The sequence below is a fragment of the Amblyomma americanum genome, chromosome 6, assembly GCF_052857255.1.
Source record: "Amblyomma americanum isolate KBUSLIRL-KWMA chromosome 6, ASM5285725v1, whole genome shotgun sequence".
NCBI classification, from domain to species: domain Eukaryota; kingdom Metazoa; phylum Arthropoda; class Arachnida; order Ixodida; family Ixodidae; genus Amblyomma; species Amblyomma americanum.
The window spans coordinates 41,794,316-41,807,758 of NC_135502.1; the positions used below are offsets into that span (position 1 = coordinate 41,794,316).

The 13,443-nt window shown below is 49.6% G+C and overlaps 1 protein-coding gene across 2 annotated transcripts in view; it reads left to right on the top strand.

Moving 5' to 3' along the window:
• The window catches only part of LOC144136680 (uncharacterized), a 151,663-nt gene that overhangs the window by 119,895 nt on the left and 18,325 nt on the right, over window positions 1-13,443 (top strand). Inside the window, exons 2-4 of one of the 2 annotated variants that reach the window (XM_077669203.1) lie at window positions 1,242-1,588; window positions 3,766-3,912; window positions 6,955-7,128. In XM_077669203.1, coding sequence (XP_077525329.1) covers window positions 1,242-1,588; window positions 3,766-3,912; window positions 6,955-7,095 — 635 coding nt within the window. In that variant the 3' untranslated portion in view covers window positions 7,096-7,128. The remainder of the gene's footprint in view (window positions 1-1,241; window positions 1,589-3,765; window positions 3,913-6,954; window positions 7,129-13,443) is intronic. The other variant, XM_077669204.1, reaches the window with a different exon arrangement.

Consider the following 13,443-nt stretch of genomic DNA (forward strand, 5'->3'; position numbering starts at 1 on the left):
GGCATTTCTTGCTGGCTATCAACGGCGACGTCAGAGACGCCACCCGCCAATGGCAGAAAAAAAAAATGAATCGGAAGATAAATCTTTACAAAGTACGTGCCGAATATACACCCTACTGTATAAAGTCATATCCTTTTAAGCCAGAAACACTAAATTTTCCAAAATCCATCTTTTCAAGCGAACTTGCAAACACGTAGTACACGCACGCACAAGCACACGCACACATAGACACATAAAGTAAGAACACTCGCCCAACTTCATGCATCCACGAGACTAAAATTTCTGATAATATTAGTCATTTGGGTACTATCTGCGTTACACATAGAATTAGTCTCTCAAGGAGCAGCCATTGCTCCCTTGGAGACTAGTCTAATCAAAGGCTAATCGTTCATCACGAGAACTGAATAGTGCAATTATAGTTCCATTTTACAAATTTCTTATCAGAGTGTAGTTCGGTCCTGCGTGATAGTGGAAGAAAACGAAAACTCACAGGACGGTCACGACTGTGTAACGCGATGTTCAGCGATAGCTGTTTGGGCGCTTAGTTTTGGGGATATATATTCCTGGCGCACTGGTGTAGTGGTCAAGTGATGGACCCCTGCACTGGCAGGAAGCTGTTCCAAACAGAGCCACCCGTACGTAGGCTTATGTGACCCAGGTTGACCGTGACATAAGGTCACGTGACATTAACGTCACGTGACATAAATGTCATGTAACCATGCATGACATTAACGCACCCACCGGTTACGCCGACGGCGCAGAGAAAGCCAGGGACGGGCGCTTAACAGCTATCGCTGTAAAAAAGGCGCCCATCTATCGCTGTAAAAAAGGCGCCCATTCTTCGGAACCCGACCGCGGCGGCTGCGTTTTTATGGAGGAAAAACGCTAAGACGCCCGTGTGCTGTGCGATGTCAGTGCACGTTAAAGATCCCCAGGTGGTCGAAATTATTCCCGAGCCCTCCACTACGGCACCTATTCTTCCTTACTTCTTTCACTCCCTCCTTTATCCCTTCCCTTACGGCGCGGTTCAGGTGTCCAAAGATATATGAGACAGATACTGCGCCATTTCCTTTCCCCAAAAACCAGTTATTATTATTATTATTATTATTATTATTATTATTATTATTATTATTATTATTATTATTATTATTATTATTATTATTATTATTATTATTATTATTATTATTATTATTATTATTATTATATATAAGCCAATGCATCCCGTGTAAACTGGTGCGCAGGGAGCCCCCTGGACCTGCAGAAGCTCAGCTTGAGTGACGCCGCGCTTCTCTACGGAGGCCTGCCTTCCTCGTGGCTGCTGCAGAACCTATCGTCGCCGGCGCTCATGTACCAGACGCTGGGCGGTCTGCCCTACCCGCCCTACCCCTACTACCACCCGCAGCCTGCCTACCCGTACCGCTCGGGCTGCTACACGTACCCGGTGGCCAGCGGATCGCCGCCCGTGGCTGCCACGTCGGCGACGGCGGCAGGGGGAGCCGCAGGAGGGGCGGCTGCGGTGGCCGCGGCCGCCGCGGCCGTCTACGCGCCTCACCTCCTGGCCGCCCAGGTCTGCATGCACCCTCTCGATGTTCGTATACGAGTTTCTCCTACAGCGGCAGTATATAGTGCGAGCGCACCAAGGCGCTGGCCTCCAACTCTCTCTCTCTCTCTGCTTTTCTCTTCCTTCTGTGCGTTCTCAAAATAATAATAATAATAATAATAATTGGTTTTTGGGGAAAGGAAATGGCGCAGTATCTGTCTCATATATCGTTGGACACCTGAACCACGCCGTAAGGGAAGGGATAAAGGAGGGAGTGAAAGAAGAAAGGAAGAATAGGTGCCGTAGTGGAGGGCTCCGGAATAATTTCGACCACTTGGGGATCTTTAACGTGCACTGGCATCGCACAGCGGCGCCTTAGCGTTTTTCCTCCATAAAAACGCAGCCGCCGCGTTCGGGTTCGAACCCGGGAACTCAGGATCAGTAGTCGAGCGCACTAACCACTGAGCCACCGCGGCGGGGCTTCTCAAAATGCCAATTTCCGCATTCTGGTGCCAAAAGACGTCAGTGTGCTGTGCGACGTCCCCAGGTGGTCGAAATTAATCCGGAGCCCTCCACAATGGCACCTCTTTCTCTCTCTTCACGCGAGAGCGTTATAGGCCCCGTTCCTCAGAAAATCCGGCGTCGGTGTAGGTGTTGTGAGCGAAAAGCCACGAGCATGACTACGGCAGGTGGTCCTCAGAGAGCAACCTAGGAGGCAGGTGGGCCAGCTAGATCGCGTGACCCCCCCGTGGCGTCATCACAACTTGCCCACCGGATCGCGAGCAAACTGCCCACCTCGGCAGGTGGTAGTTTAATTAATAATTGGTCGCTCGGGAAGAGCGACCTGGGCCGCGAAAGGCCAACTGCTAGGAGCACCTGCTATCGCAGAACAGTGGTGCATCGCTCAACCGCGGCACCACCGCGCCAGGAGGGGTATGAGTGTTCCCAGGGATCTATGAATGTGAAGTAGAGAATGACATACTGCAAATATGGGAACGTGCACCCATTACTCTCTCGCGTGATACCCTTAAGTGTTCCCTCCAATTTTTTTTCTTTCATATGCTTCCTCCACCCGTCCCCAACGGCGAGGTTGAGGTATTCACCGATATTGAGATAGTTACTGCGGCCTTCCTTCCCTAAAAACAGAAGTAAAATTGTTATTCTGGTGCCCAAGGCGGGACCGTCTCACAGGATGTGAGGCAATGCTAAGTTTCTGACGAAGAACGCTTTATGTGGACCTGACCAGCGCTAAAGCTATGCTAACTTAGGAGTTCCAGCGGCATAGGCATGATTTTATCTGAGCAGGGACCAATGTCTAAGGAGGGAAGCTATGGCCAGGACCGGAAGACGCTTCAGTCATCCATTGGCACCTGTATACGATGTTTTACCTCCGTCACACTATTTCCTTTTCTCCTTCTTTCAGCCAGTTCCACCTTTTTCAGTGCGTCATCCTTTCAAAAGACAATAGGGTCTTAATACTACGCAGCATCTTGCAATGCTGCTCTCGGTGTTGCATATATGTCGCTTCTACAAGGAAGTCGAACAAGAGCAATAAGACGCCATTTAGCATAGCGCTTTCGCTCGAAGCATCTGCCATTCTTTCCCTCTCTGTCTTCCTGCTGCTAAGTCATATGTGGGTGAAGAGAGCATTGCTTTCACTAACAAATGTCCTAGTTCCCGAGAGGCCATTCTTTTAGGCCAGATCAGGGTAGAAGCTCGAAACTGAACGAAATATTGCTGACCAAAACAAGGGACAGGAAAGGTTACATCAAAACACTTTGTTAACCGAAGGGCCTATTGAAGAAAGATGGGGGCTCATCGAAGTGCTTTGGATAATTAACTAATTTTCTATGGTTCTGAAGCCAGTGCTTTAGTAAGCGGCATTAACAGTGGACGTTCTTTTGGGATTTTTGCCGTCCGATAAGCACCAGGCGACTCGCCGAACTTACTTCGTACGACCATGCGTTGAGCACTGAAACGGCATACAAAGAAACCCAGAAACTATTCTTCAAAAGGGCAGGACACAAAGCTTTTTTAGGCTCAGCAAGCCAAAATCAGCACGTTGTGTTCATGTTTGCTTGAGTATTGATATGGGATATTGAATTTTCCAGATTCATTCTGCAGTGTGAGCGTCTCAGGCGTGCATGCATGCTGCTCGATTCCGGACACGCACATATGACATGTGTTGTTGTGCGCCCTGCACACGCGCATATTCGCCCATGCAGGCGGCGGCAACCATCAGCTCGAGCTGTCCATCTTCGCGGAGTCCTGAACTGGCGGCTGACCTCGCCGCGGCAGGACCCGTGTTCGGCGGTGTGTTCAGACCCGTCGCCCTCATGACCACCAGGACAGCACCGCCACCACCGCCCCTGGTAAGGACAACTGCCGCCGCCATTTTTATTTCCTGATTTTATTGTTCTTTTTGCATATCACTACCCTTGCCGTCCCTCTGTTGATAAAACTCTGTATTTTAGACTTAAGGTTTTGATTCATCTGCTATACCTTTAATCTTCTCAGCCACCACTGAATATTTTAAAGGCGAGGTTTGCCCCTACGTAAGTGGCCGTAGCATCTCCACTTTTTAATGGCTTTTGTCTTTTTATGCTTGTTTCCCTGATGATGATGATGATGATGATGACGACGACGACGACGACGACGAAGAAGTGTGTACGTTTGTATGTGATTGTGCTTGTGTGCAGGCGGCGTTTAGAAACGGCTAGTTGGAAAGAGGCTTGTGCAAGGGACACGAAAGTTCATTGCATGCACTTAGTTGAACTCAATGAATTTTATCGTGCAAATTAGCTGGTTCGTTTCATCGGGGGCAGGTGACTGTGGTGTTTTCTGGAAAGTTCCCGTTGCAATGTTTCTAATCGGCGCGTATAGGCCACCAGCGAAGAGGAATTTATTACTAGCAACTATACGTGCTAATGGTTGCCTGTCTACTCGTTCATTATCCAGAGTTTACTTTTACCAAACCCGCTTGAAGTACAGGCTCCCCTTGTCGTGTTATATTTAGCCATGTTTGCATTACGGCGCTTTCCTATAGACTCCTAAAAATTGCGAATGATCAGACCTATCCTATACTTGAAGCTCCCAGGTGCAATAAGTAATGTGCCGCCACACTGCTTGCGTACCTGTGCACTAACCCCACACGACCGCCTTCTGCCGGATGGAGGCGTTAAACGAGATGAAGTACAGACCACCCAGAAGAGGCGGGCGACTCGAAAAGACTCTGAGCTGCGTGTTTTTCGCGCGCTGCTCGCTTAAAACATGAAATATAAAACTACAATGCACCAGCAGTTACGCAAACGCGAAGGCCGACTCAAGCTGCGCGTGTATGCCAACGCCATGCGCAAGCTTGGCGGAGCCTTTGAGCCTCCGAGGAAGGCCGTTGGGTTGTACATACACAATGAATCTTCACATGTCTCCAAGCAAGTAGAGATCAAGGGGGAAGCTAGCTTGGTTGCGCACAGGTGCAGAGGAGCGCTGGCGAGACGAGAATGACCACGATTCTGGCTTGTTTGCCCACGGTGACGTCTCGGAATGCGTCACATTATCGCACCGTCTTCACGTTTGTTCAAGAAAATCTGCGCTGAGTGCGGAGCGCAGACCAAGAGCGCTATAGGCCTCCAGAAAAAAGAAGCTTGCCTCAGAGGAAAAGTGTGTCTTATACGCGAAGAAGCCTTACAGCGAATTTCACCGGCAGGGGCAGAAAATTTCAATCAAGTACTCGTTTTACTTAACCTGTCTGTAAACGAAGAAAGGCGGTGCGAAGAGATTTGAATGGCCTGCCTTTGACATCTCTCTCAAATAATGAAAAGCGGCACGAAAGGCGGCCAGCCTTGGTGCCCTTGAAGTTTTATCACTCTATGGCTGTTATCGGCGCGCAACAAGGATGAATAACTGTGAATAAAGGTTTGATGCAATTCCCCTGTTGCGAAAATTATTCTGCGAGGCTGCGCTGCAAATTAATGACGATAACACGAACACATTCCTTCGTTATGCAGTTAAAATTAGAACTGCGCTCTGTGCTTGGTGATGAGAGTAAATACCTCTATGACACTATCGAAAGCGTCACGGTGTAAGCGCCAGAGGAGAGCTTTAATGGCTGTGCGATGCTTCCGATTCCGTGAATAGCCGATCGCAGCTAGTATAGAGGCTACAACCGCCGGTGGTTGATTACGAAAGTCTTCCACAGAGACTGTGATTTCACATTTGCATTTAGCATCCGTGTGTAGCTTAGCAGTGTACCTTCTACAGCACTGCTTGCAGGAAAGAGTCGCAAAAAACTAGAAACAAAAAAGGACTATTAATAAAAGCCGCCGCCACCACCGCTGTCGTATGCCACAACCAACGTTCGTTCATTCATTCATTCATTCATTCATTCATTCATTCATTCATTCATTCATTCATTCATTCATTCATTCATTCATATGTTTTATTGACAGGGATGTCCTGTGGCCTAAGGGATGAATGGCAGGTTTAGATGAGATTTAGGACGCTGGACTGCGAAACGAAGTCCAGCAGGGCACCGAGCTTGCTCTTAATTGGCGTCGCCACTGGGGGCCGTCCAGTCCTCGTATGTCTGAATATGGTGGGCAGAGGTGAAGCGAGCACAGAGGCTTGCCGTACCGGGGCAGGTCCGTATGAGGTGCCCTAAATCGACGTTGCATTCAGCAGGGCAACTGGGGCAGCCTATCCCTGTTCAGCGCAGTGGACTCGGGTTGTACGATGTGCATGCTGCACCGGCTCGCGGCTTGTGCGCGAGGACCTGGGCCGGGCGAGGGAAGCGTCAAGGGATAGTACTTCCGCGCGCCACAGGATGGCGTTGCTCTCCTGTTGCCAACTAATCACTATCATCAGCAACTTGAACTCTGTGGCGCGGCTGTCACGTTCTCCATGCATCGCAAATACGGGGCTAACATCCCTTGAAATGGACGGAGGAGGGCTTCTCGAAAAATGAACTCAAATTAAAAAAAAAGCTCATTCATTTCATTGTGTCATATAGTGCAGAAAAAGATAACCGGGAGCCAGGTATGGAAATAAAAATGATAGGTGTAACATTTAGAGACCAGAAGCGGACAGAATGGGAGAGGAAACAAACGCGTGTTAATGACATCCTAGTCGAAATCAAGAGGAAGAAATGGGCTTGGGCAGGGCATGTAAAGCGAAGGCAAGATAACTGCTGGCCCTTAAGGGTAAATGAGTGGATTCCGAGGGAAGGCAAGCGTAGCAGGGGCGGCAGAAGGTTAGGTGGGCGGATGAGATTAAGAAGTTTGCGGGCATAGGGTGGGCGCAGCTGGCAAATGATAGGGTTAATTGAAGAGACATGGGAGAGGCCTTTGCCTTGCAGTGGACGTAGTCAGGCTGATGATCATGATGATGACCCCACTTCCCCCTTGTATTTTTCGCAGTCGGCGACGCCTCCCAATGACGAGTCGAGCGACCTGTCGGAGAGCGAGCGGCCCCGCAGCGCCAAGGAGACGCTGGCGTTCACCCCCGAGGCCGCCCTCACCACGCCGCTCAGCTTCGCCAGGGTCAAGGACGTGCGCTGAACGGGCAGCCTCCTGACGCCGCCGCCGCCAAGGGTGAGAATTCCGCCACCCTTTTACGTCCCTATCAACACAGCGCAGCACAACAGCAGCGCTGAAAATACAGCGAACTCTCGTTAATTCGAACTCGCTCAATTCAAACTGTCGGCTTATTCGAATTGACGCTTTGGTCCCGTCAGCATCAAATGTATTCTAACAAGGCCTCTCTTATTTCGAGCTCCGAATAATTCGAACAGATTTGTGGTCCGCTTCGACTTCGAATTATCAAAAGTCGGCTCTATTCGTGTTCCTTTTTTTTCTTGTTTTTCTTCTCCTTCGTCCCTCCTTCTTTTATCGAGGCTACACTGAACATCCGAAATTATCAAGGTTGGCGCTGCAGATGCTTCGTATTTAAATGAGGCGGACAGTGATAGCGCCGCGCATATGCCGTTTCTTCTACAGCTTTCATCTCGGTGGACTTCTCTCTCTCTCTCTCTCTTCGTTGAAATTCCTCCACGACTGCTTTATTTCTTTCCTTTGTTTTATTGAGCACCGCCCTTCGCTGTTGCTTAAGGGCAACTCCGAAGGATTTTCGAGCAATTTGAGTTGACTGCGAAATTGCTGTTCATTTCCGACAAAAACTTCTTTACGATGATGATGAATACAATTATAAAACAGCAAAAACCAGCGAACCGATACCGACACGGGGTTTGGACTAAAGTATGACGTCACAAGACGAAGAAGTGACATCACGGACACTGTCACAAAACCTCTAGTGTGCGCGTTCAATTCCCGGACTAGTGACTCTAAGGGATAGCTTCATGATTCGTCTGAGATGACGAAATATAAGCATGAATTTTTTTTCCCTTCAACAAATGCAGAGCGAATATCGATGGGCATGCGGCTCGCGACGTCACACGCCCAAGGCTGCCCGTAAAATTTGCCCCCATTGAGACCACGAAAAGGGAGGATTTAAAATTAATTTGCACTGAAAGAAAACGCCACGCGGTTGAGAAAATTTGTACAAAGGACCGGAAGACTGCGGAGAGCTTGCCTTGAAATTTTCTGTAAAATGCGTAGATGTAAAAAAAAAACGAGTTGCCTTTTAAGACTTTTCAGTCCACAATTTGTGGGCGTTAATGGTTTTAGTGGTGTGAAATGTACAGGCGTGATTGGCCTTACAGTGACCTGTTGGCAATTCATCCGCCTAATTCACTGCTTTAAATTATCCTGTCTCTGCCACTGCACCATAAGGCCATTGTCCTCTAAAATATTCAAAAATGATTTTGAATCGTACGCGGTTATTGTGTCATGACTGTCTTCGCGGACGACGAGGATCGCGATAAAGTTTTCGGCTCTTCACAACGAAATGGGTCTTCTTAGTTTAGTAGGGGGAGAGGGATTTTAATTCCTTGTCCAGCGCAGCCTGCTACCTCCCTTGTATCGATCCTTTCTAGACAGACAAACTACGCCGTACCGTGTATAAATTCGCCTCATAACTTTTAACTAATAAGAGTTAGTTATGGTTCGCCCGTTATTCACAAAGTTACTGGTGCGGGAGAAACATTTCAACAATATCCGGTAACCGCATGCATGCGATCTTCCTCGCGACGCGACATACGGCAGCGACGACCGTCGCCTACCACTGCCGCTGGTGCGTTCCCACAAAACAACGGCGCTTTGCGGCAGAGCAACACGTTTTAAATGTTGCGCGGATGCGGCCCGTTCAGTGTACAGTCACATCGTGCATCAGAAGAGTAAAACTGCGCTAGTACCCTGTTTTCAAAACTTCAAGCAGCATGAATCACAATGAAAGCTATTATGAAGATATATTTTTATACATTGCACGTTTTAACAAAAAATGCAGCAGTGCACAGTGTTGCCTAGCTATGCTCCATCTCACAAGTCGTTTGCAGCGCTGTGAAGACTGCGGTGATCTGAGCCAGTATTAACGGCGTGCGCTGCAGAACATGTCCCTCCGCTCCCCTCATCCCCACGACTGGTGGCTCCATCTCTGGGATGGAAAAGAGCACCAGTCTCCACCTGTTGCGCGCAGGAGACTCGGCCGACTCGGCGAATGCCATGTTTGGGAATTGTGACGCACAACTTCGCAGCAAGTGTCCGCAGTGCTGTGTTCGTGCGGTCTTTCTCTGCTTGCTTAACCAGTGACTGAAATGCTCGCTATACTTTCAAAACACCATCCTGAATTACCTTTACAATTACTGCTATAATTTTTACCGTGAAAGACTACTCCAGACGTACCAACCCCGAACAAAAATCTTCCCTTTTCATGTCCTGTGTGATCAGATTAAACCGGGCGTAAGCTCGGGGAAGTTTGGAAGAGCGTCTCGCCAGCTGTAGCCAATGGGAGTAGAAGAAGAAGAGGCGAAGAATGAACGCATGCTTTCGCATGCTAACTCGGTATAACTGCGGTAAAACCCTACCACGTTTTTTTTTTTTTAAGTCACAACACTGCTCAAATATATGAGGGACGATTCGTGGTTTTTTTTGGTCCTGATTGGACGAAAGAGCTCTACCTTTCACAGTGCTGCAAACAACTTGTGAGATGAAGCATTAATTTTTAAGTTGCCGTGACTTGTGATCAGAAAGATGGGTAAAACCTTTTCTGCTTCAGAACTCGTAAGAGGTCTTCACACAATTACCATTCCTGCGCATGGTTGATGACGAAGCGAGCGTAGGCGTCTTCTTCGCTGAAACAGCGCTAGAAAAACGAACTTCGCTCGCAGAATATATCGAAAGTAAGGCACCTGCAGTGCATTCTGCTATTGGCTAGTCTCACGAGCCGCTTACGGGCGTTCAGAGATATTTTCTAAAAGCCCGGATCCTGAGCGATGCGATGGGCGAAAGAGGTTCAGTGGCCCTCAGCTAATCGCGTGAGTCAATCGTGCGACGTGTCCGTCGGAATTATAGTTTAAACGTACCGGAATTATCCCTCCCTAAATATCTCTTTACAAAAACCAACCATTCATCTCCCACATATGTGTGACTCAACGGAATTGGCGCCGACTACTCAGCAGATCGGACATTTCACGACGGTTTTGCTCCTTTATAGCACTGGGCTGTCTTCCTCGTTAAACTCTACGCCTACCGCGTTCGACCAATGCGCATGCAGTTTAAAGATCACGGATACCTGCAATAAAACTTTTCACCACCACCAGCTCAGACTCTCGCGTGAAAAAAAAAAAGAATAAATGAGCATAAACGAAAAGAAAAGAAAGCCCAAAATTTTTCGACGATCATCCGCCGCGATTTTTTTCGCAGTTTCCTTGCCGGGTGAAGCTATGCCGTCATTCCCCTGTGCATGCCTGCGAAGCCTGCTGTTTCTCGAAGCGAGAATTGCGTTTCTTGCAAGCAGGTCTCGACCGCGCGCGCGAGCAAGCACATATGCAGCACGTGCACAAGAAGCAAGCCATAAGATGGTGAGGAAGGTTGGAAGGGGGGGGGGGGGGGTGCAGGATAAAAGCGAGGCTCAAGAAATTTATCCCCGCATAACTTATTTCCGCCACCGCGGAGCGGCGCTGGGCAACAGAAAGAAGCCGGAAAGCCAGGGAGGGGAAAGGAGACGGTTTAACCGAAATCGCGCTGAGCGACTTATGTGATCGCGTGCAGGTTTCGAGGCGCTTTGGGGCCCCGAAACATAAATATACCACGCCGAGCCGTTCGCCGCCATGGCCGCCACGCTTGTGTTTTTTCCCTGTGGCGAGAAGCTGCTCTTATGAACCCCGCCAGCCAGGATCGCCTCGGGCGCCGCGCTCCAAGAGAACGCGCGGCCTCCAACGCTCGTGATACGCTCCGTCCTGTTGATTCTGTGCAGTGTTCGAGACGCTGAGAACTCGCAGAAAGGGACGCGTTCCTCTCTGATCCGGATCCGTATAATTCGGATGAGCAAACCGTGCGCTAATCAGCTGTGCCAATCAGCTCCGAGAGGCGGACTTGACGGAGACGGCAATAATACGTACAAATTGCGTTAGAGGGGTACAACTATTCAATGTGTCCTCGCATTCTCGACTCGACAATCAACTGCCCCGTACAGCCTCTGCAGCAGCGCACGGAACTAAAAAGACTCAAGCTTGCGTAGACGCGCACGGTGTGTAGTGCTTCTCGGAAAGCCAGCCCGCAAGCGCGCCGCCCTGGCGGTGCAATTCTGCGCGACTGGACTGGGAAGGGTTAAGGGCGACGAGAAACAACTCCCAAGCATGCGGCACAAGGGTGGGAGCGGTTTTGGCATCGGAGGAAGCGCGTATGGAGCGGCGGAAAAAACAAAAGACGGTTGCATCTCTAGCGCGGTGCGTTCGGGTAGGAAACATCGCCTTATTTACGGCCGTCCGTTAGACCGTGGCCCATGGCGTCGCTTCCCGCTCCTGGAGAATTCGTGACAGCCGATGAGGCGGATGTGCGCTTGGGCGCGCGCCCGCGACGTCAGGGCCCCGGACCTAGCTGCGCGGCAGGTGTGAGGTGGAGTCGCTGGCCACTGTGTGGGTGGCGCTTCCGCGCAATCGAAAAAGAAAAAATGAAAGTGGAAGTGGTATAGAGCAAGACCTATAGACAAGCTTGTAAGTAATAGCGTTGGGGTTGTTACTTCTCACTTTTTCGTTTCTTACCCCCCCCCCCCCCCCCCCCCCCCCCTTCGTTTGGCTTTCGACTGTTGAACGCCGCGAGCCTTGACAATGGCGGGACTTGCGCTGACTTGATGTTTTGAGCTTTGGTTGAAGGAGAAGATTTTGCACGTTTGGGTTTGTCGGAAGCGCTCCTCTTGCCATAAGTGTGTCTTTTATTCGCCCAGTCTTTTCGTGGTGTTTCTTCGAGACCTCAGTGAATATGGCTGCAAAGGGCGCCGGTTCGATTCCCCAGTCTGTTCTTTATCAGACACACATTTCTTTCGGCAATCTCGCATATTTTATTCCTGCTTTTTCACACGACTCTATGCTCATTCATGAGCGTGTCAATGTATTTATAAATTTAGATCCAATAGGGGCAGCCTGGCGCTGCAGCGGCATCACTTTGTAAATACACTTTCCGAGGTTAAGAATCGTTCTACCCTTGCATTTGCTTCCCATGGGTTCGTGCTGTGTTACTAAACAACACAAAAAAAGGTAGCCACATGACTGCTAGAACTTCTTTCAAGGATAGGCGGATCTCCGGCGAATAGGGGCTTACGATCAGGCGTCTCTTGTAGAGGGAAACAAGCAATTTTTCATAGCCGCGCGGCACACATACCGGAGGCGCACGATTATATATCGAAAGGGTTGGTTCTGCATCCCTCACTTCAACACCCGCGAAACCGCGCATCGACGAAGACACCATGCAGCGGGTTTACATCGGGTACATACAAAGTGCTCGAGATAACGCGCATGAAACCCAACCCGTTGTGCTAAAGCACCCGCCGACACTCGAGACCCAGCCGAGGTTCTGACCGAAGCGCAAGCTTGCGACGCATCCGGTCACTAGAAGACGCCACCAGCTGGAGCCATATGCATATTGCCGGCGGGGTGCAAGTGTGGCGCCCTCCAGGGAGTGAGTGAGGGAGCGGAGTGGAGTGCTCGGCGCCTTTGCTCTTGTCACGACTCGCCGAAACAAGAGAGGCCGCTTGTTGCTGCATACGCGCATCGCCGGCGCTCGCACTTTGTGCCCAGCATAAACATTTCTTCCGCGAGCCCGTTTCGGTGCGATATGGCTCGTTTCCTGTTTGTATCACAGCGGAGGCAGTTTTATGCTCGTCATCAACTTCAATCTTTGGCTCCTTCTATCCGGTTCACCCTAGCACTTATAGTGTTCGGCAGCAGAGAGAGAGGGAGCCTCTGTCTGGTTTCTTTCCGTTTTTCGTTCCTTCGCTTCGTGCGTGCAAAGTTTAACAGCTGCATGTCCTATCTGCCAGGCCGCTCGCTAAGTCTCGGTTGCAGAGACCATAAAAGTCTATATAGCTCAAACAAGGCCTGCGTTTCTTGATCGCCACTTTCGTTATAAATCACTCATCAAAGGATGCAAAGCATGGGGGAAACATTTGTATCGGCTTTCAGCTTGACTACGTAAAGCCTCTTCATTAAAAGTTGCATCAATGTTTTCGAATGCACTGCGTTGTACAGTCCCCTCAGCGTGTACACGCACAAAGTCGTTGTTTTTTAACGCTGGTCAAGAGGCTACATTTCGGTGGACACAGAATGGAACATGCATGGGCGCGTGGCAAGTATCTCAGCTGATGGGAATAGATTCACTGGCTTTACTGCCCCACTCATTGGTTAAATTCAGTAAGAAGCGCTTGATATATATTTGTAAAAAAAAAGCTTTCTGAAGTCAGAACATGCACTGGTTGCAGTTGTTAGCAACCAACAGGAGCCACACACAGCTCTGACA